At 44.5% G+C, this 24110-nt stretch overlaps 1 protein-coding gene across 1 annotated transcript in view; it reads right to left on the reverse strand.

Moving 5' to 3' along the window:
* GPR158 (G protein-coupled receptor 158) overlaps nucleotides 1-24110 on the reverse strand; it is a 265624-nt gene that overhangs the window by 75986 nt on the left and 165528 nt on the right. Inside the window, exon 5 of the mRNA XM_083189245.1 lies at nucleotides 19517-19585. Within this exon, the coding sequence (XP_083045371.1) occupies nucleotides 19517-19585 (69 nt within the window). The remainder of the gene's footprint in view (nucleotides 1-19516; nucleotides 19586-24110) is intronic.

Below are 24110 nucleotides of genomic sequence, written 5' to 3' on the forward strand. Positions count from 1 at the left end.
ACCCAGTTTAAACCCCAACACACCCCTTATCCCACACATACTTAATCCCCATAATCCTCCATACCCCTTACCCCCTCCCCCCACACACACACACACACACACTTACTCCCCATAATCCTCCACAGCACACATACACCCCCTATCTCCCCATACCTAACCCCTATCTCTATACCCCCCTGCACAACCTACTCCCCCTGTCCACACACATGAACCCCATATGCCTCTACCCCTATATAACCTACCTCCCATGTCTTCCCACATACACCACATATGCCTCTACCCCCAAAGCATCCTGCACTTGCATACCTCCCAACTGTCACGATTACAGCGGGACAGTCCCGATTTTCGGGTCCTGTCCCGCTGTCCCACCCGCGGCAGGCATTGTCCCGCTGCGGGGGGTGGCAGTTGGGAGACCCCCCAATCTAATAGAATAGACGCTGTGCGCATGCATATGCCCCGCCCCCTTTTCGGGCGCTCATGTGGGTCCCTATTTCCCCAACACAGAAGTTGGGAGGTATGCACTTGTCCCTCCACATACACCACAAGTCGATCTAACACCAGCACACCCTAGTCATCACACACCAGTCTCCAACATACACTGTACCCTCTGTACATGCTGTTCTCCCTGTTCCCACATACACTCCATAACCCTTTACCTACAGTACACCACACACCCTATTCCACTCACATACACCCTATGCAATCCTCTACCCCCCAAACACACTAGTCCCCCTGTTCGTCCCACATACACAACACCTCATCTGGAGAGCCCGGCAGAAGGAGGTTCAAGCACTGCAAGCTAACTGGGGCCGAGACTGCTGCTTCCGGAAGTACTGCTGCTTGCAGCACTCATACTACCCCGCCTCTTTGATGTGTGTGGGAGAGCCAATGCCGGGGAATACAGTGGAGGGCTGGGGGATGGAGGGGCATGAGGTACAGTGGGACACGCCGCTCGTGCATATCTAATGAGTGGGTGCCCGGCGGGTGATAGCGCTAGACTTGATGCACCCCCGGAGCACCCCTTAGATTCGCAATATAGACAGGAGATGTGAACTTCCACTGTCTTTACAGTATATTTACTATTTGACATAATGCCACATATATTACCAACAATTATATAGAATGATAATGACAATTCACAGGAAAGGCTAGCTGGAAAGCATAACGTAATAAAGTTCAAGTATAACTAGCAATAGTGTGTCAGGTTTAACTCAATAATTTATATTATCCAGTGTACCATGTCTAATACTAATACATTATTTAGTAAGAAAGAACAATTATAGCAGCGAATCATTTTCTTGCAACTGTGTTTCCCTTACAGTGACCTCAATTATTCCTGAGGTGTGTACAGAGAACATATCCTGCTTCTGTCACTCAATGGGAATTCAACAGAAAATGAGCACAAAATAGTAAGATGATGGGGATTTATGTTGATGCTTAGATGACAGGCAATTAAGCATGTTCCAGACACATATACCACCTGGGACCCCACACTTCCCTGCTCCCTACTTCCATGCAGGGGCGTAACTAGAACTTTGGGGGCCCCATAGCAAAATCTTGAAAAGGCCCCCCCCCAACCCCAAGTCACTGAAATGTCCCTTAGTAGGAGAGTGAGGAGCGAGACAGAGAGAAAGGGGCTTTCATAGAAAAGGGGGAAATGAGGGATACAGCGAGAGAAATAGAGGAGTAAGAGAGAGGGAGAAGAGCGGACAGGAGGGGACATAAACAGATGGAGAGGACTAAAATGGAGAGACAGAAAGGAGGAGACATAGGCCCTTATTCTGGTTGGTGCGGTAATATCCGCGTGCGTTCGTGCCGCCGATGTTTTGTGTCTGCGCATGTGCAGAGGCGTCTCTGCGCATGTGCGAGCGGGACGCACGGCCACATTCCGCATGAAATGTGTACACTACGAACAGGGGGTGGAGAGGGGTGTGAAGGGCTGTTTGAGCTCATTACCATAGGTTTACACCCCACGTTTCATGGGCGTTCCCATGCAAACGCTGGGCATACGTATGGTAATGCGGCCGTGACGCACGTGTAGGGGGCGGACATATGACATTGTCTGCGACCATCGAATGGTGGGGGAGGATCCCTGAGACGGAGGAGGTGTATTCATGAGAAATACACGTGCGGTCCGTTCGGACAGCTTCGTACCGCATTCGGACGGAGTTGGCGATCCGTATGGAAGGCGGGGTTTAGGATGCACGGTGCTGGCCGCATATTCGGATCCGGCCGCACCGATCAGAATAAGGGCCATAGAGAGAGACGGATGGGAGGTGTCCATGAGAGAGGAATGGATGGAGGGGGCACAGAGAGAGCGATAGGCACAATGGGGCAAAGAGATAGGGACGGACAGGAGGAGGCACAAAGAGAGAGGGATGGACAGGAGGGGGGCACAGAGAGGGATGGACAGATGGGGCACAAAGAGAGAGGGATGGACAGAAGGGGGTATCGAGAGAGCAATGGACAGATGGGGCAACAAAGAGAGAGGGATGGGCACAGAGATAGGGAAGTAAGGGAGGTGGCACAGAGAGAGAGGGATGGACAGGAAGGGGCACAAAAAGAGAGGGATGGACAGGAGGGGGCACAGAGAGGGATGGATGGGGGCACAAAGAGATAGGGATGGACATAAGAGGGCACAGAGAGAGGGATGGACAGATGGGGGAGAAAAGTGAGAGGGATGGACAGAAGGGGCACAGAGAGAGAGAGAAAGGCCCTGGGGTTTTAACTTTTTCATGCTCAGTTACTGCAGTTTACACAGCCCTTGGCAGCAGATGCCATGATGCGCGTGGTGCGCACAGCAGCAGTCCTCCTACAGACCGGATCCTCCTGCGTGTCTCCCATGAAGTGTCCTCCCCTGGAACTTGCAGAAGCCTCCAAGCCCCCAGATCAGACTCTAGCTGCAGCCTTTCCTTTCTCCATCTCCTGCCGAAGCCTCCGACCCCGCTGGACCGGCTCCCGCAGCAGCCTCCAACCTCCACGTGATGTCCTCGCGCAGATATACAGCGCAATGCCCTTGCGCAGACATACAGCAGTCGCCGTCTTGCTGGTTCATGCTATCCAGCACCTGCAGTTGCGCAGGCTGTACACAGCTAGCAGAAGCCAAGAAGCGCGCTGCTTGTGTTTGTGTACGACCAGCGCCGCTGAGAGGATTTTTAAAAATGAAATGAAGGAAAAAAATGTAGAGGGTGCAGGGGATTGCCTCGGGCCCCCCAACCCGCCGGGCCCCAAAGCAGCTGCATCCCCTGCACCCTCTATAGTTACGCCACTGTACTCCAACATGTGATCAGTGTGCTGTAGACACAATATTTTGATAACACAAAGACCACTCACTCTTGGAGAGTGATACAGTGTAGAGGTTGCCAAAACCTCTATCAGCTTCTGGGGGAGATTCTCTAAAGCAGAAATGCGGTAAAAACCCCGTTATCGGGGTTTTTACCGCATTTCTGTATGCTGTATGGCCCCTCTGCAGTGGCACCGCTGTGGAGGGAATCGCAAGCTGGCGATTCCCTGCAGAAGCCTATGGGCTTCTTACCGCAGCACTGTTTGAGGGATCCATCACGGATCCCTCCCAGCATGCCCTGCGGCCAGCGCCGTCACTCTGCGCATGCGCAGATGGACTCCCGGATCACAGACCCGGAAGTCCAGTGCCGGCACCGCATCGCAAGGGACAGCTCTTATCGCAAGAGCTGTCCCTTGCGTTAATAACGGCATATGTTAGAGCATATGCCGTTATTAATAATGCGATGCCCGGCGATGCAGGGCTGCGGATGTTACAACATCCCGCCCTCTGTCATTTATTTAGCGCAGTCTTTTATAGAGCTGTAGGTACTGTATGTTTCTTTCCACTCTTCCACTCTCCACAATGCTTGATAAATTTGTCCCACAATGTGTTTACTTCTATGGTTAGTGGCTGAGGAGAGGGACAAGATGACATATAGACTTGTATTTGATACTGTACATGATAATAAGCTCGAAAGATCCTAAATCCCATAAGGGGGCCACATGTTGCTTAGAACAAAGCCTCAGATCTCATTACCTGTTCCCGCAGCTTTGTAGGAGAATTTACTATAACAAAATTAATGGGAAAAAGTACATCTGCTCCATAGATTATTATTATTCTTATTATTATTACTACGCAATCTTTATTCTATATATTATTAGACCCTCTACGAAATGTAGCAAAGATGAGAGATAACTCTGGAAAACCCGCCCTGTGCAAATCTGCAAATGGCTGACAAAAATCTTCGTACAGCTGCAAATCCACTCGCAACTCACTCATCCTGGAATGTTTTTTTCTGACCCTTCCACAACTCTGAGACAGACACAAGCTGGTCGAGGCCAAAGCTGACGGCACATGCCTTTGCTGAAAACACCTGGGCAGGCCTCAATTTTCCCTGACACTCCCAGATAATGGCCAGGTCCCTGCCTAAAAGGTATGCTTCCTGTCAATCAAAACATTCGATAATCAATCGCTGATAGAATTCGCACAACAGCGATCAGATATGAATAACCCCCACATTCCTACAGAGGAACTCGGAATGACTCAATCTGCGATGATGTTACCAATGTTTAAGCTCGTGTACGCCGTTGGTTGGAAATGACGGAACAGCAGTGGGCGGTCATTCAAATATTACCAGATTTTTGTTTGAAACAGCCAGATAGACAATAAAACAAATAGACAATAAATGTTTAGGTGTATGGCCAGCTTAAGAAGATAAATCCACAATATTTTGGTGTCTTATAATCGGTCTGTTGGAGTAAGCGTCAATATTGACTGGTACCTCCCTACCCTATAGCCACACATGTAGCTCCCCATGCAATGCTGCTAAACAACGTGTGTGGGCACTCAGGGACTCGCCAGTCATGCTGCCCATGTGCATGTATACAACTGGCATGTAGGATCTACCTCCATGTCGGTTTGTATCTACCCAGTTTGTTTAATCACTGTTGTTTCCAATTGTAAAGTGCAACGGAATACGCTGCGCTATATAAGAAACTGTACATAAATAAATAAATAAATAAATAAATAAATAAATAATGCTTGTGGCGTGTGAAGGAGACTTTAACTTTAGGCTGTAGCACAATGTACATAAAGTAATGGTTCCATCAGTAAGTTACATTGGCACAGCCGTTCACCTTTACCCCCCACAGAATTATCGGGACAGGTTATAGCTAAATTAATACATTAATTAATACAAATTAATACATTAAGGCACTGTGTCTCACATATATATATATATATATATATATATATATATATATATATATATATATATATATATATTACAGAGGAACTGTTTATATGCAGGTATAATCAGATATTCACATACACTGTGACCTAATTGCTAATAACTGTATTTGGGGCATCCCTGTCTCACACCTCCATGACTATTATGTACGATGATATCTTCTGCACCTTTGTAGATGGCTGTCTCTGCCGGCAGCTTTCCCTGTAGGCCCTGTCAGAATTGGTTAGGGTAATAATTTTGAGCAAGTACAAATATAGAAAATCTCAAGTGGATAGTACATTCGGTGTCTAGTGCAGGCGATTCTCCTTGCTACATACATCACACAAACTGCTCATCCGCGGTTTTTCACATACATTTTTTTTTCCATCCAAATCTTCCACTTCTGCTTGTACAGTAAAATTGCCATTCCATTTCCACATTCCATGACATTTCCAAAGTTTGTACTGTCTGTCTTCATACCTGCTGTCCAGCTCTTCGTGGGACATCCCGTTAGTCCCACGTCCCGCCCGGGGCTAGCAGTGTCCCGCAGTGGGGAGGGGGGGGGGGGGGGGGGCAGTTGGGAGTGGTTATGGCATAAATTGTAGACAATGTCTGGGGGGACAGTCACTGGGTCAACCACTTATGGTTGACAGTGACGAGGTCAACACCTTGAAATAGTCGACACAAGGTTATAGTCGACATAGACATGGTCAATATGAATACGTTCGACTTCAGTTTTCAAGTTTTTTGCTGTCTATGTATAAGTGTACCGTGTCCCCTTCCGTGCTTTGGGCACGGTGCCTCGCTGTGCTCAGCACAATAATCTACTCCCACTCTATGCCCACTCGGATAGTAAAGTATGAAAAACCACCGTTAAAAAAAAGTCTTGTCGACCTTTTTCAAATCAACCATGTCTATGTCGACCGTAAGCTTGTGTTGACATTTTGTCAATGCTGACATTGGTTATGTTGACCATTTCAAGGTGTCGACCCTATCACTGTCAACCATTAGTGGTCAACCTGGTGACTGTCGACCTAGACATTGTCTACCCAGTGACCGCATACCGTTGAGAGTCCCCCATGCCTGCCACTGCTCAGACTCAGACTAGATGCTGTGCCCATGCGCACAGCATCTATTCAGAGAGGCAGAGGGACTGGGGGCATGGCCAGCAGCTTATACAGTGCTGGCCATGCACCCCTAGTGATGAAAATAGGGTATGGCCTGCTGCCGCAAATCCCCTGCATATGCCACACCCATTCTATATAGGCCACATCCCCTTTTTACAAAGCGTGAGCACCCCGCTCCTCCTATGCTAAGTGGTGGGTGGTATGGGTGTCTGGAGGAGCGGTCTATTCTCATGTCAAAAGATCAACAGGGACAAAAGGTCGATATGACAAGGTTGAAATGAGCTTGTTCTACAACATCCATGTCAGCACAGAGGGAGAATATAAAAGTGTGCCAAGTGCAGCGGGGCAAAGAGCCAGAAGCATAAGAGCGATGGAATACACTAATTGTCCATGTTGACAGTTGTCGACATTGAAACAAAAATGTGAAAAACTCACGTCAACCTTTTCATGTGTCTACCTTTATCGTGTCAATCTTTTGACCCTGCCGACCTTTCCCATGTCAATCTTTTGACCCTGTTGACCTTTTGGGTTCAACCTATTGATTGCCTATCTAGACACTGGCTGTCTATCTAATAATCTACACTACCTTTCAATATCCCTGCCCAAATAAGCAGCAAAATCTTTATTTTATTTTTCTGCCATAACATCAACATCTTTTAGTATAGCGTGACCGAAGATAGTCTTTTTACTGCCTGTCTTTTATTAGTATTACCGCTGTAGCTGGATCTTTATACTGGGAGACGGTCTCGCTGCATACTAAATATTGATATGTTTTTCTTGACATTTCCTTTGCTCTGTTTAACACCCGAGCTGCGCAAACACAGTTTTATGTTTTCCTGCAAATACAATTTAGCAGCTAGATAAATGAGCTGTAAGCTGCAGAATGGACTCGTATCTGTACATTAAACAGGACTTTTTATCTGCGAAGAAAGAATTATTGTAGCTCTTCTCATTTCTATTCATGTATGTCTGCCATTGGGTATGAATAGAGTGTTTATTTGTGGAGCTTTAAACTGAAACATTGCTTTAATGTAGGCAGGTAACACATCCAGGGAGCTTACTGCACAAATTGTAGTGTTATAATATATGGATTGCTGAATCTAACCACATCACACATGGGACGGTCCACATACTGTAGATAATAATGTGGGCAAACCATTACAGAAAGTGGTACATCTTTAGAACCTGATAATTAAGTAACTACTGTAATGTACATTGTTGCAGATGAAGGTTTTTTTAGACCAACTAACACTATATAAAATATAAAGGGATTTGATATGTATAAATGTGTGACCTGCAGGGGTTAAAGTGAGGAAGAACGGGTTGGAACTGTGTTCCACCACCTCTAATGATAGGGGGAGCTGAGTTCCACCTCCACCACAGCACTGAACAGTAATTCTAACAGAAAAGCCTGTCCCAACGGCTTCTTCTTCTGGCACAGCATATGTGATGTCATGCCATCACTGCCACTGAAGTGAAGAAGAGCCACTAAGAGGAGCAGGCTCTGTGCTTGCTGAAGACAGGGTGAGAGGGGGCTGGACGGACTCAGAGGTGGTGAAGCTGCTGGAGGTACACAGGGCATGGAGCTGCTGAGGGACATGGTCAGTAAGCTGCTGTAGTCACAGAGACAGATGTGTATAAGCAGCACAACTGTGAACATTATGTGTATAAGGGGCACTACTGTGTGATTTAATATGAATCAAGGGCACTGCATGCGGTGTAATGTGTATATGATTATGCTATTGTGTGATGTCATTTTAACTGTCATTACTATTGTGTGACCACACCCACTTCCTTGCACAAATTCCCTAACACTGGTCTAGGCTCTGCCTAATGAGGGGGGGGGGGGGGGGGGGGGAGATGTTCGGTGTTAGGGGAAAGGAGTTCCACCACCTCTCCAGGACCACATTAAACCCTGGTGACCTGATTTAATGAAAATAAGAAGTAGGATATGGAAAGCTTGGAACAATTTATTATGCAGATCTGGTATAAACAACAAGAGCCAAAACTAGAAATGTTAACGCCCGGGGTAAGAGGGAAACCTGACGTCACCAAGCCTTCACCTGTAACCATATTACTATAAATATCAACTATCCCTCACCATCATTTAGCTTTGGCCCATGGTGAATTGGGTATGGGTCATTGAGTCGACCCAATTTAGGTCGACATGCATTGGGTCGACCACTCAAGGTCAACAAGATGGACAACTTAAATATATTGACATGGCTAAGGTTGAAGTGTCAGAAGGTCAAATGAAGCAGTAGGTCGACAATGGGAAGGTCAACAGTCAAAAGGTCAACATCCGCACCATCGGTTACAGTACCTATCAGACAGCACTTCCGGGAAGTTACGCTTTCTGGAGTTTAATGCTTATGGGCACATCGCATCCCCATACAGTAATATGGGGCTTACTCTGCCATGGGTCTACAACAGTATTTTTCAGGGATTTTACCCCATTTTAACTAATAATACTTCACATACTGGGAAGCAGCGGAGGAGGGAGTGCTGCCATGATGCAGGCCCCTCTCCACTGCCACCGCCACTGTGCTCATCCCCGCCACCACCAATCACGGTCCCAAGGTACCTGTCCCAGCCGTCGGTCCTGGTCTCCCCCGCGGGGTCGACGCATGCGCAGTAGCTTCTTCAGTACTGAGCCGGCCCCCAGACTCTATGGGCTGCATTTGCAGTAGTCCTCAGAGGCATATTCCGGGTCCCAGGTCCAGCCCATGCGCAGTATCGTCCTGGTAGTCATATGCCAGTCACATTGAAGCCACTGCAGTCTCAAAGCCTGCAAAGCCTGCATCTGGGTTCACATAGGCAGGGAACAGTGGCAGGTTTTACATGAGGGGGGGGGCTGCAGCCCTGCCGCCCATAGGTAAAAACCGCCACTGTTACTGGGTCTGATTCTGGTAGCCACATCAGCATTTCAGCATCCAGGTCTATCATGTATTGGAAATCAACAAATGAATAATAATTCTTGACAGTCATGTTATTAAAATGTCACCCACTATTAAATCCAATGCACATAGGGACATAATTAAGAAAAATGTCAGCAATGTGTTTGTAGGCTTACAGCAGATGTTTGGTAAGAAAGGAGTCAGTATGAATAGGGATGTAAGGCTTATCCTTGTTTCCAGAAATGACCGGCTGCAAAATAAATCATTATTAGCGCAAAATCATGCACCCCAAATAGGGAACCACTTGAATGGCTGTGCAGGCTCCATCTAGTGGTCACTGGTGTGTGTACAACATTTGACTTCCCCCTATAGAGGTGATTAGGGTTACCACCCTTCCGGGTTTACTCCATAGAGTCCAGTAATTAAGAACGGCATCCGGAATCCGGAGGGGTGGCGTTCCCGCACTATACAATGTCCCAGAATAGGCAGCTGCTAGACATTGTTTTTCCAATTAATAAAAATAGAACTGTAGTTTGAACAAACATTGGGTCTGATTCAAGTTGGCTCGTAAGCAGCATAAAATCGCTGCCTGCCGGGCTTGCGAACGGCCGACCCCCTTCGGCAAAAGTACTGCCGCATTTGCATGCAAATAAAAGTGTACGCTTTCATCGAATGTCAACCATTGAATGATTGAGCCACCTGTTCACAAATACAAGTCAGCCTAGACTTTTATTTGCGAGCACCTGGACACAGACGAGATGGGCGGCTGACATCCTGTGATGTCAGCCGCTTGCCCCGAGCAGGCTTTGGCATACCTGTGTTTACATGTGAATGCCCGGCATTTTTCTGGGCGCACCACAGATTTTGTGGAAATGCCCAGCGTGTCCAAAAAAGATGTACAGTATCCACCAGCATCACATACAAGTTTTAAATGAGTCCATATAAATAAAATGAGTCCATATAGATACCCAAAAAACGAGGCAGAACTCTGGGAGACAATGGAGTCATCTGCTTATGGGCTCCTGCTCCCAAAGGGGCACCTCTCCTCCACTGTGAGTTTGAATCAGTTAATTGAAAGCCGTTGATATCGCTTCTGTGGCTGTCTCATCCTCCTAGTAGGACCATAGATGTCGCACTCTCTTTATTCTAAACATAGTATCCATAACATACATACATGCATACATGTATTTATATAAGAAGGTGTGTTTGTTGGGAGGGGCACCAATATTTATCTTGTCTCCGGGCAATTGGGACGAACTTACGCCACTGCCCAAAAATGTGGGTTAAACAAACGATACTTCTGTAGGTGTGAGACCATACACCACCTCCACTCAAATCCAGTTAAAGAGGGAGGGGTGATGCTGGTGGATACCTATCTTTTTGGAATACATTTTATGCATATTTTTATAAATTTGAGTTGATAGTTTTCCTTGAGTGAAGGATGGTCGATTAAAGAAATCTTTTGAGCCATATAGGGCCTCTGTATGAGGTGAATGCCGGGTCTTTAGGACACCTTCTGGTGATCTGGGGTGAAATTTAATAGGATGACAGATTCAGAAAGTGAGAGATTTGGTAAGAAATCTCATTTTTTTAAAGCGGCAATCATTTACACTGCAAAATCAAACTGGTTTTAATTATTTCATTCTATTAAACTTTGTTTCATGTTTTGCTTCATGTTTTGAAACCTTGTTTCATGCTCAAATACAATATATTTCTGTGTATTTCATGTGTCATGCTTATAGTACAACATAAATGCAAGATATTTTCTGAAATACGGAATAATCCATTTTCAAATATACTTCTGGTCCTGAGCATTTTGGCTAAGGGATAAACAACCTGTACTGTCCTGAGGAAAATGGGATACAAGAGATCTTTGCTTTAGGGTTTACTGCTAGACCTTGCAGTGACCTTAGTGCATAGTTGCCTACAATTCCTGCAGGAGACTCCCTGAAATAACATATAATCTCCCTCTCTCCCTCATGAGTCTAGCAATCTCCCTCATTTCACCTGGCCCACATTACACTATTACATTTTTGGGGAAAAAAAGGAATGAGAGATAGATACATTTACATTGAATCATCAGCACCATTTCCCAGCACTTTCTTAAGTATAGTAGCTCTTACTAACTTCTTTGGGGCTCATCTACATTTGGATATAAGTCATTTTAAAAGATTCCTCTCAAATATAGCAGCACACACCCACGCTTCTAGGTGCCACGTTCACAATCTCTCTATATATGGAACTAGACACACCCTTTGGGTGGAGCATGACACGCCCCCTCAATGCGACGCTTTGCAAAATTCTATTACCAACTATAATCTCCCTGAAACTAGTTTTAAAAAGTAGGCAAGTATGCCTTAATGTCTGACATCGTGTAGCAAATCTTCCAAACTCCCTTTGTATCCTTTCTCCTTAAAGATCTTCTATTCCCCTGTGCATAGCCCAAGCTACTTGTCATACTGGAGGAATAATTATTTCCCAATAGGTACAGCAGCACTTTACAAATAAATGATTATAATGCATCTCTCATTAGCTCTCTTTCTGCTTTACTTCACAGTCATTTTGCCAGAAAGTGAATAAGTTCAGTGGATCTAAAGGAAACAGGAAGATAAGATAATGTTTCCCCATCTCCTCATTTTCTGAAGGGAACTTAAAACATATAACTCAGCATTTCCCATAGTTGAATTTAACTTTTTTTTATACCAATTAACGGTTAAAAAATCCTTTTAAACATTGTGAATTATTCCCGCTGATCATGTTCAAAGAGGTTGTGTGCAAATTAGCAAAGCCTCTCATTATCTGTTCACAAAACCACTGTTACTGATTTTTTTTTTTTAATGCATTGAAGTTATTAATGCTGAATTGAGCTGTTCCGTGCCATTAAAGTGATTAATTCTAGATACAGTATGCTATTTCTGTCCTTTGGTCATCTGTCTCAACTAATGTTTTCCCCTATAGGGTTCTTGAATCCTTCTTTATCTATATGTTAAATTTACACATAAGGATTAATTTACTAAGATGGGAGTTCTATTGAAGATGTCATCCCATCTGATTATACTTCTTATTTATTTAGCATCTTCTAGAAGATTATAGATATAATCTGATTGGTTGCTATGGGTAACATCCCAACTTCAAGAACTCCCATCTTAGTAAATTTACCCCAAAGTTTTCCATCAGCGCGTTAATCTCCAAGTCAACTTCTAAAAAGACAAATTCATGAAATCATTTTTTTTTAAAGTTTAATATGAGTTCAAATACAGGGCAGCAAACTGTTGTACGCTTAACCCAACATCAGATATTCATATCAATTGTGGTAACTGTGACTCTAACAATTAAAATTCCCAGACGAAGCCCCGAGGAACGTTCTCTGATGCTAGCTAAGGCCGACCTTATTAAAAAGTAAAAATACAAGTGTTGGATGATATATTTCTCTACAAACTGGTTCCAATAGAAGTTTAAAAACCTACACTGTAAGGAGCATCGTATTACAAGTTCATGAGCCCAAATTTAGTAAGTTAGTATTATACAGTATATTTTATATGTGGTGGGGCAGGGTATGCTTATCTGAAAACAGTAAAGCACCATGCACATAATAATAATAATAATAATAATAATAATAATAATAATAATAATAATAAGAAGAAGAAGAAGAAGAAGAAGAAGAAGAAGAAGAAGAAGAAGAAGAAGAAGAAATTTGTTTATACTGTATAGCACTCTTTCTCTCAAGGTGCTAAACAGATAAAATAAAATGAATGTAATACAGTACAGGAACAATAAAGTACAGAAAAGCTTTTCATAAACGATACTTAAAGGAAGTACGGAAATGAGTAAACAAAAAAGCCTTGAGTCTGTTTCTGCAGGATTCTAGAGTGGGGGTGTCTTGAACTGTGCGGGGAAGTGAGTTCCATAAAGTTGGAGCCGTATGGCTAAAAGCTCAACCCCCAGATGAATTACGGGAGATTCTAGGTACTGCTAAAAATCCTTAATCTACAGATCGCAGTAATCGGGTGGGACAGTATGGAATCAGAAGCTGCTTCAGGTACCTTGGGCCTTGGTCATGTAGGGTTTTGACACTCAGTAAGTTAATCTTGAAAATGATTCGCCATTTTATGGGCAGCCAGTGAAGGGAGTAGAGAATTGGAGTAATGTGGCTAGAACGGGTCTGGTTGGTTAACAGCCTGGCAGCTGTGTTTTGTACCAGCTGTAATTGGTGCAATTATTTTGCTGGGAGACCAAGGTAGAGGGCATTGCAGTAATCTAAATGAGATTATACAAATGTATGTATGACTATAGGCAGATCTCCAGAGGGAATTAAGTGTTTGATTCTGGCTCTGTTCCTAGATGGAAGAATGAGGATTTGTTTGTGGCTGATATCTGGTGTTTACGTGACAAGTCACCATCCAGCACCACGCCAAGATTCCGCACATGATCAGAGTTTTGTAATTCTGTACCCATAAGTTGGATGGCTATGCTGCAGTCTTGTCCTTTTGTCCTTTTGCCATATTATAAGGACCTCTGTTTTATCAGGATTCAGTCTCAGCCAACTGGCACTCATCCATTCCTGGAGCTCAGCTAGACAGCCATTTAGGGTTGTTATTGGGTACTCAGTACATGGAGCAAAGGACAAGTACAGCTGTATATCATCTGCATAGCAGTGGTAGACCAGGCCATGGCGCCTAATTATTTCACCCAGTGGCAGCATGTACATGGCAAAAAGCATGGGGGACAGTATAGAGCCTTGTGGGACACCCCATGGCAGTGGCACTGATGGTGATGATCACTAGATGATTTGCGTCACTGCCAATATCATAAGCAATATTGTCAGTGCCCCTGGATAAATGATCTTGTACATACACATTGAACAATATTGTTAACAATATCATTGAGTGACTTCACCCAGCCCCTATATAGTTCACAATGAGCTGCATGTTCAGATGACAAAGGACATTGTTATTGATGTTCAAGAGCATGCATCGTCAACAAAAATGAGTGTACACACTAAACTATATGAACAATATATCGTTAGTTATATCATTATTGTACATAACATCAACAATACATCATCTACTGCGTATGGGGATTAAGTCCCCAGCATTTTTAATAATTGTTCTGACATTGTACCTGCGAATGATCATCATTTTTAAGTACCTCTAAATTGCTTTGGGTCAATTACTTTTTCTTGCTGCACCTTTATCTCTAATTAAACACTTAACGAGACTTCTGAAATGTAATTACTTTTTGGTGTTGCACCGGGAGATGCTGTAATCTGAAAAACCTCTGCAACATGCTGTATACTATGTTCTAGTTTGACCCAACTGACTGATTTCGCTTTGTAACACAGGAATGTAGTTTAAAAACTTATGCAACAGTTTCATCAATATTTGTCTGCACTTTGGCTGCCACCAACTAGAGAGGCCATACCGGTATGTTGTAACATTGCACTGCCTCTGACACATAATTAGATTACAGTCTCTTATTTATCCATATTTGTTGTCAATCATATCCATGGATGATAAACAAGTGTTAAACTGTCACAGACGCTCCATTCTGCAATTCATGTAACACACCGCGGTACATGATAGAGGATTCAAAGGGGGGAATTCACTAAGATGGGAGTTCTATTTCACATGAGATGTTGCTGTGGGCAACCAATAAAAATCTAATTCTTATTTGTTTAGCACCTTCAAGAAGATACAGATGGAGCCGGGCTCCCTCTTGCTGGTGAATCGCCAGAACGTCACTGCTGGCGATCCGCCATCAGCCTGGCTCTCCATCTGACTGAGACGCGCTTGCGTCTCACGTGCACGCGCGTCTCAGTTTCCGTGCGGCGGGGCGACGGGACCCTGTCCATCTCCGCTTCAGGGAGACGGACAGGGTTAGGGGGGGTGCGGGGAGGCGGTGGGGACCCTGGGTGACCGCCAACAAGCCGGCGGGGACCCGGGGGAAGTGGTCGGAAGGGGATGAGGTGCGCGCGCGTCCCCTTTTGCAGATACAGATGGCGGGTGGCGGGGGATGGCGGCTGGCATCGCCATCCACTGCAAAAAAGAGACCCGCTCCATCTGTAGTAGATAGTATCTGATTGGTTGTCCAAAGCAACATCCCATGTGAAATAAAAAACTCATCTTTGTAACTTCCCCCTAAGACAGGGGTTCCACACCTTTTTTGAATCACGGCACCCTAGAGTATCAGAATTTTTCCATGGCACCCCTAGGCCAAAAAAATAAATATAAAATGAAGTAGATTGTGTTCATACTGTATGTGATTCTTATGTTCAGTTATGTGGTGAAGGGCAGGATTTGCTTCTATTTCTACACATATTTTATGATTGGCAGCCACCAGCACTGGTTTTGTCCATGAGTAATTGATCATAAATAATTTGAATTCATCCTGGACCACCAACCCGTGGCACCCCTGCGAATGTCCTGGGGCACCCCAGAAAGCCACGGCACACAGTTTGGGAACCGCTGCCCTAAGAGATTCTCATTTACTATTTTGCATGTAGTACTCTTTTCTGCCACTAGTTCTTAAAGTGCTGGATATGTCATTTAAGGTTTATGAAAGGGGAACACGGCAAACAGCCACACGTAATACCAAGCTGGTGTGTTCACACTATTCAGCTTTTATTAATTAAATGACAGCATCTGGCCATGTGAGCAAACATGCAAACAGCAAAATTCCATTTCTTCTATAGGGTACAAGACCCAACAGCCCCCTTCAGTCTCATTACTGACCCATGGTAAAAGGCTCTGTGTACTGCCTGGGCTTGTAAATATCACCACTGAATGTAAGATTACTGAAATATGTAGCTTGGTCCAACTAGTCGTAGTTCCAGTTGATAACATCACTAGACCTTGACTGCCAACAAGGGCAGTCCATTGCAGTGGTGGCTTTCTTGTGGTGTAGGGTGATTTCAACTGGCAGGCATTAGGATACTATCTACACAGTACTCTAGAGCTCTTATGGAGGCCATGACCGCTCATGTTGCTGCTGTAACCTGATAGAAAGAGGATCTTCGCGTTACTAGACCAGCATCTTCGCTTTATACAGTGCAGCTGCCTTCATGAAACCTCTTACTGTGTATACAGGTTGAGTCTCCCATATGCAAAATGCTTGGGACCATAAGAATTTCAGATGTAGTATTTTCTGGGGGGGGGTTTCCTGGCATTAGGACAGAGAATCACTGCTGAACTACACCCACTTCCCAGCATTCCCCTGATCTTAGGGACTGTCACTGAAGATTCAGGCTTACACATACAAGTAAGGGAGTGCTTGCAAACATAAAGCATTCTAATGCAATAACATCACAGGCTTCATGGAGGTATCCTAAATTTGAATATTCAGAATAACGGATATGAATGACTCAACCTGCACTGCATTTCTAGTCTACACCAGGTGTAGGTAACATGTGTCACTATATCTGGAATGGAACTACACATCCCATCATGCTCTACCTTTGGGTAGCAATTTCCCACGGGCAGGACCGCCATCAGGGGGTGCTGAGGGTACAACTGTCCCGGGCTCCGCCACTCTGGGGAGGGCCCGGACCGTTCTATCGCACACGGTCCCGGGCCGATGGTCCCCAACAGCCCTCTTCCTGACAGCCACCTACATTTACAGTGGTAGGCCGCGGGTAGTCCTCTGTCACAGCCCGCTGCGTGCCACCCGCCAGCCTTCTGTCACAGGGGTCACCCGGAGATCATCGCTGCTCTGCAAGCGCAAGGCATCTCCTCAGTGCAGGGAGGAAGGAATGCAGGGAGGGAGCAGTGCAGGGAGCCGCGGTCTTTCCACCTTCTGGGGACAGTGCTGGGCATGCCCCGAATATGCAAATTCAACATGTTGCAGAGAGTTAGATTTGGGTAAATTATTTTGTTTCTGTGAAGGGTAAATACTGGCTGCTTTATTTTTACACTGCAATTTAGATTTCCATTTAAACACACCCCACCCAAATCTAACTCTCTCTGCGCATGTTACATTTGTCCCACCTGCAGTGACCATTTGGGGAAAAAAAAAAACACAGCTTTGTGATCAGGTCTATATAACCCCCTATAATACCATTGTAATAACCTTTGTAGTGTACTGTACATACATTAGTTTGTAGTATACAGTATGACAGTAACATTGACAATAAAGTGTAGTGTGCAATAGTACAGCGCAGAGAAAACAACTCAGTACCAATAAGCTACTGTGAAAAAGGCCAGGGTTGAATCTGCACATAATCAATGTAATTGCCAATTAGGGAATCTCATTTGTGTTCAAAATAATTTTAGAACTTTCCTCCCACCTTCCTCCTTTATTCCCCTTGGTTTCTAAAGCTTTAAATGAAGGACTTCACTTTTACTGTTACAACTACGAACAGTAATTAAAAAAAGTAATTATAAAGGTCTAATTATAATCATTACCCTAGAAGAAAAGCTCTGGTTGGGATTGTTTTTCATGACTAGCTGTATCGGGGAAAAAATAAGCCGAAACGGCAGCTTTTGAGTTCTCCTTTCTGCAGGTAAAGTCATGTAATGTACGTGCTGCAATACATTCTAATACCATGGTGAGGTACATTTACTGAGGTGGAAGTTCTAATCAAGATAGGATGTTTCCCATAGCAACCAATCAGATTGTTTCTATTATCTTCTAGAAAGTGCTAAATAAATGAGAAGTGGAATCTGATTGGTTATGGGCAACATCCCGTCGTCAAAAGAACTCCAATCTTAGTAAATTGACCCTGTAGCTTGGGGCACCAGCAAACGATGCCCCCCAAAAAAACAGAAAATAAAAAAGCATATAAATACAATCAAGGTGCAACATATGCTACTGGCCAATTGTCACTTCTGGTAAATGCCAGAGGGGCCGATGGTCAGGTGGGACGATTTCTTCTTGTAAGTGGAGACTCCGCCTCCCGATCGGCACACAAAGAGAGCTGTTGGACTGGGTTCAGCGGTTCTTTCTGTGTGCTGCTGAGGTCCAGGAGAGAGGGGGCATCACACACCGCTATTACCCTTTCTCCTGCAAGCCGAGAGAGGCAGCGCTTGTGCCCGGCGTGTGCACGTGACAAAGGTAACATGCGTGCACAAATGCCAGGGACGATTCGGTGACCCAGTCCGTCGCTGGCTATAAGTGTATCACTACACATACATATATAAACCTTCATGATTTTCTGTAGTGCCCACAGCCCAGTCTGCCTAGACCAGTGGTTCCCAAGGCACCCTAACAGTCCAGTCTTAATGAATATCCATGCTTGAGCACAGTAACAGTAACTTAATTAGTACTTCATTCATTTTGCGTAAACCCTCTGTGCTAAAGCATGGACATCCATAAAACCCGGACTGTGTGCTTGGAGAATTGGGTTTGGGAACCACTGGCCTGTACATTTTTTTTTAAATTAATTAAATTATTATTATTTTTTTTTATACTGTCAAGGTCTACACTGATGTGAACTGTTGGGGGGTCCTGAGATCTCAAAAGCAGACAAGGATGATGTTGTATTATAAGTGTCAGACATGATTCAGGTAGCATTCGTGGGACCAGCAGAATAGCGAATAGTGACTTGTGGGACCTTCCATATGTTAATTCAAGCAGTGGCGTAACTAGATACATGTGGGCCCCATAGCAAAAGTTTGCAAAGGCCCCTATTCATCACCTAATGCTAAAAAATGTATATAGCACATGATACTTTGACAGGCAAAGTGGGCCCCTCTCAGCTCTGGGCCCCATAGCAGCTGCACCCCCTGCACCTATGGTAGTTACACCCTTGAATTCAAGTATAGCATACTGTAGAGATAGTTTTTATACTGTACTCTTGGGTGAGTGGTAGGTTGCAGAGACAGACTAGATCTAAAGATTGTCCACAGCATTTTTTTGGTGTGTGCATACAGAAGAACAAGGGGTGTTGTTGTTATATATCATGGGGGTGTGCCATGAGTCCCAGGGGAGTGGCCTCATGGTACAACCCATAAGTGCGCCGGGAGGCAGAGCTGCTTGACCAGGACTCCAGGTGGCCTGAGCGGCCCATCTGACCAGCGGCTCTTCTAGTATTGGTTTGGCCATTCAGGATATATACACCAATGACCTTTTAAACTGTTCTTTACTATTAAATACTTGAGAGAATGAGGCTTGTTGCTTAAATTAAAAACTTACAGTGAATAGCTTTCTGTGTTTTGTTATAAAAATCTATACTCAACATGGTTCAAGGGGACAAGATAATTCTGACAATCTCTCTCAGTTATCAGGCACAATAAATGTATGCATGGGGATAAATTAATATACTTACTGGGAAGTAGAGAAGAAGCGAACCAAACAAAATAGCCTCCAGTAGGATAAGTCCTGAAGCTCTGACGCTCTAAGTGGAAGAAAAAAAAAATTCAAATAATTATTTATTTATTACCTTTAGTAGATATATTGAAAACAGCATTTTATAGACAATATACAGTAACTATGTCAAGCCTAAATGAAGTATCACATACAGCAGAAAATATTGGGCCTGAATCAGAGTTGATTCCAAATACATATCTACTGTATCTCAAATGGGCAAAAACCATGCTGCACTGCAGGTGGGGCAGATGTAACAGGTGCAGAGAGTTAGATTGGGGGAGTTATTTTGTTTCTGTGCAGGGTTAATACTGGCTTCATTATTGCTACACTGCTATTTAGATTTCAGTGAACACACCTCATCCAAATCTAACTCTTTCTGCACATGTTACATCTGCCCCACCTCCAGTGCAGCATGGTTTTGTCCATTTGGCTTTTGTGATCAACTCTGAATCAGGCCTATAGATTACGATGCTGTCAAAGTGTGCTATCAAAGAGAAACATCATACATGTTCCACAGCCCTGGTTCAGAAATAGGCCCAATGTCATGACGGGCTCGGTGGAGCCTTATTTGCTACTACACAGTCCCACTGACATTATCATGTTGGGCTTTTGCTTGTGGTCACAGTGACAAGTTATTCATAACGTGATTGGCAGGTAGAGTTTGTGACCCTAATTTAGGATGGCCAATCAAACACAGGAGTGCCACAACCATTTTGGGGGCGTGTCACAGATTGTGACTGACCTCCGTATGCAGTTAAAATGACACCAGGGGCCAAATGTATTAAGGTGCAATTATTAGGGGAAATGTGAAATCCCATCATATTGAGCTTCTGAAACGGATTTCTTCCCGGAAATCGCGAATGTATTAGGGTTGGATTTTAAAGGGTGAAACAAAAACCATATGTGATCTCTGGAGATTTTTACCAGAGAAAAGTTACGGTTCTTTAGAAGCAAGCGTTCAATTTTTAGACAATGGTAAAGAAATAAAATGCTGTAGAATGCCCCTTCAGTATCATTTCCCTGAGAACGGACATATTTTAAAACTGCAGTCATTTAGAAGGCAAAACCAACCTGGTAAATGATTGACGACTTAAAATACCTTACATTTAGACCCCTATAATAATTATCACACAGTCCTGAAAACATTTTTCTCTTGCATTTGGAATGTCGCATTATGCCAGTATGGGGTCACACACCTAATAAGAACATACTGGAATGCCGATAGAGAAATAATGTAAGCGAATGGACATGTGCGTACACCCGGTCTGATTAATGCTTGCTTCACTTTCCTTTGCATCAATTTCAGGGGTTTTTTCAACATTGTGTGCAGAATTCACACGCCTGTACAACATAATGGAGTTCTGTGGAAGCGCTCATTAACCTCACAGTATGATTTGCTGCAGGGAGGGCTTGAGAAAAGGCTTTGATTGCTCTGTTAGAATCAAGGCTAAACTAGAAGTATTGTTAACGTTTTAACAGGATTTGTTTTTAAATGCCCCTGTATATGACCACATTTTTCAATATACACTAGACCTTATTCTGGTTGATTCGTTGCACGTTTGCACGCACTCGTGTGAATGGTAGTCGCACGCAGACATTCAAATTTACATCCAAATAACACATGTGAACATGAGCATTTGCAATGGTAACCAAAGGGGAGTGGACTCAAAGTATCCGCACACTTGCGTGTTCCTACACACATTGCTGTGTCCGCAAGATCATGCACTGTGTGTGCGTGCGAACAGCCTCTCTGGGGGATTTCATTCGCAACTCTAACAATACGCACGCAGTCAACCCATTCAAGCATGAATGGTAGAAATGTTTAAAATGTAATTGAGTAGATGTGGTTGGTTAATTGTTTAATGAGAAAAACTTGTATGGTGCATGGGAGGTCTCTCCCAGACAGCCTTTATCCACACCACCTATCCCTAATATTGATTATGAGGAGGATGGGGAGTGCATAGAAGACGTGTCAGGGGCCAGAGGGAGGAATTGGAAGCTTCTGTCCCGGGTGTGGATGATTTAATTATTGCTGTTAAGCAGACGTTGGATTTATCTGAGGCTGATAAGGCTCCGCAGCAGGGAGTGTTTAAAAGACAGCGCAGGGACGCATTCACTTTTCCTTCTGATGAAGGCATGCAGGAATTGCTGAGAGGGGCGTAGAAGACGCCGGATAAAAGACTTCTTATGCCCAAAAATTTTTTGAGTCTTTACCCTATGCCTGAAGAGCATGTAAAACTGTGGGAGAGAGTCCCACTGGTAGATGCCCCGGTCGCCAGGCTGTCAAAAGCAACTGCTTTACCTGTGCAAGGGGGCGCTGCATTTAAGGACCCTGTGGGTGTTGGTTTTACACTGAGACCTATTATAGCTTCAGCCTGGGTCTCCAAGGCCATGATGGCTTGGGCAAATAACTTGTGTTCACTGCTTCAGCCAGATTCAGAAGTGTTTATTTTGGCAGAGAAATTAAAGGTGGCAGCTGAATACACCTGTGAGGCTGGTGAAGAGGGAGTCAAAATGGCTTCCAAGGTGTCTGCCATTTCAGTGACGGCCAGAAGGGCTTTGTGGCTTAAGGCATGGGATGCCAACAATGAATCCAAGAAGTCTCTGGAAGCTTTGGCCTTTAAAGGGGAGTTGCTTTTTGGAATCCCTCATTAAACAGGCGAGATGGGGGAAAGAGCACATTTCTTCCCACACTGGCAGCAAAACAAGGATCTTCTAGGATTGCTGCTTTTCGCCAGTCCTTTCGTCCCTCCTTTAGAGGGGGTGCATCCTCCAGGGGGCAGTCTAATAGAGGACGATTTGTTGCTGGAAAAAGGTAAAGCTCCCAAGTCCCGTTTTGGTGCCTTTGCAAAAAAGCAGGCTGCCAAGGGTGAGGAGACACCCTCCGCATGACCGGACAACTCGTTCAGATCAATCCTGAACTTGAAGTCTCTGAACCTACACTTGTGGGTGGATCACTTCAGGATGGAATCCTTAAGAACCGTACTCCTGAGCCTGGAGCCAGGAGAATTCCTAGCATTCATGGATATTCAATGCCTATTTGCATGTTCCTATATGCGAAGAACATCAGTCTTTGCTGCGTTTCACGATAGGCGATCTGCATCTGCAGTTTCGGGCTCTCCCCTTTGGACTGGCAACAGCCCCAAGGGTGTTCACGAAAATTATGACGGTCATGGCAGCAGCACTCAGGACACCTTGTAAAAGTCCCATATAGAGGACGAAACGCGTTGGTGAAATTGGTTTGGCAGACTTATGGTATTCGTGCTGTGGACAGACGGAGGACGGAGGACCCTGCAAGCAGCTGAGGCCGGGGAATGATTCAGTGTTAACACTACTGCATAAGTGTGTTGTACCTGCATTGGAACTGACTGATCTCCAGTTCCCAACTGATCCGGAGCGCCAGAGAGGTCAGGTTTAATATTTGTTTCTAAATTGTAATTATCCCGTATCTGGACGACCTGTTGTTCAAACCAGATGCTGAAAATCTGTCAGCGGCAATTCATTTTCTGCAGAGCCATGGGTGGATTTTAAATCTGCCAAAGTCTCAACTGTGCCCTACTCAGAGGCTTCAGTTCTTGGGAGTTCTTCTGGACACACATCTTCATTGGGTGTTTTTTCTAGCAGCAAAAGCCAGATACATTTGTTAACTAGTTTGAGTTGTTGAGTGAGGACACATGATAGCTCCAGTTTGGCCAAGGAGATCTTGGTATTCCAACATTCTGAGCTTGTCGACAGAGTTGTGGCGTCTTCCTCTACAGCCGGACCTGCTCAGGCAAGGGCCCTTCTTTCATCCGGACCTTCCTCGGCTCAATTTGACATCCTGGCTCTTGAAACCTCCATTCTAAAGAAGAAAGGTTTCTCGGAGGAGGTTATCTGTACCATCATTAGTGCAAGAAAACCAGTCTCTGCAGCTAATTATTACAGGGTTTGGAAAACCTATATTAGATGGTGTGAGAGACAGAAAGTCCACACGTCTAGGTTCAAAGTTTTGAGACTGTTGGAGTTTTTACAGGATGGTTTCTCGTCAGGACTAAGTCTTCAATCACTAAAAGTGCAATTGTCAGCTTTGTCTATTTTCTTTCAGAAGAAAGTGGCTTTGCTACCAGAGGTGCAGACTTTTCTCCAAGGGGTTACACGTTTGAAGTCTCCTTATAGACAACCTGTAGTTTCTTGGGATTTAGCTTTGTTGTTATCTGTTCTATAGAAACCTCCATTTGAACCGTTAAGGTCGGCTGAACTGAAGTTTCTTACTTGGAAACTGATCTTTTTATTGGCTATCGCCTCAGCTAGGCGCATTTCAGAGTTAGGAGCCTTGTCTAGCAGGTCTCCATTTTTTGGTATTTCATGAGGATAGGGCTGTGCTGAGAACAGTCCCTAAGTTTTTGTCTAAGGCAGATCAAGTATGCAGGGCTGCCACTTGGTCATCTGTTCACACATTCACCAATTTCTACAGGTTTCATGAGTTTGCATCGGAGGATGCTTCATATGAGCGAGCAGTGATGAGAACTGCGGGCCTGAGCATACCCTCCCAAAGGACTGGCTCTTGAACGTCC

The sequence above is a fragment of the Crinia signifera genome, chromosome 5, assembly GCF_055691185.1.
Source record: "Crinia signifera chromosome 5, ASM5569118v1, whole genome shotgun sequence".
NCBI lineage: Eukaryota > Metazoa > Chordata > Amphibia > Anura > Myobatrachidae > Crinia > Crinia signifera.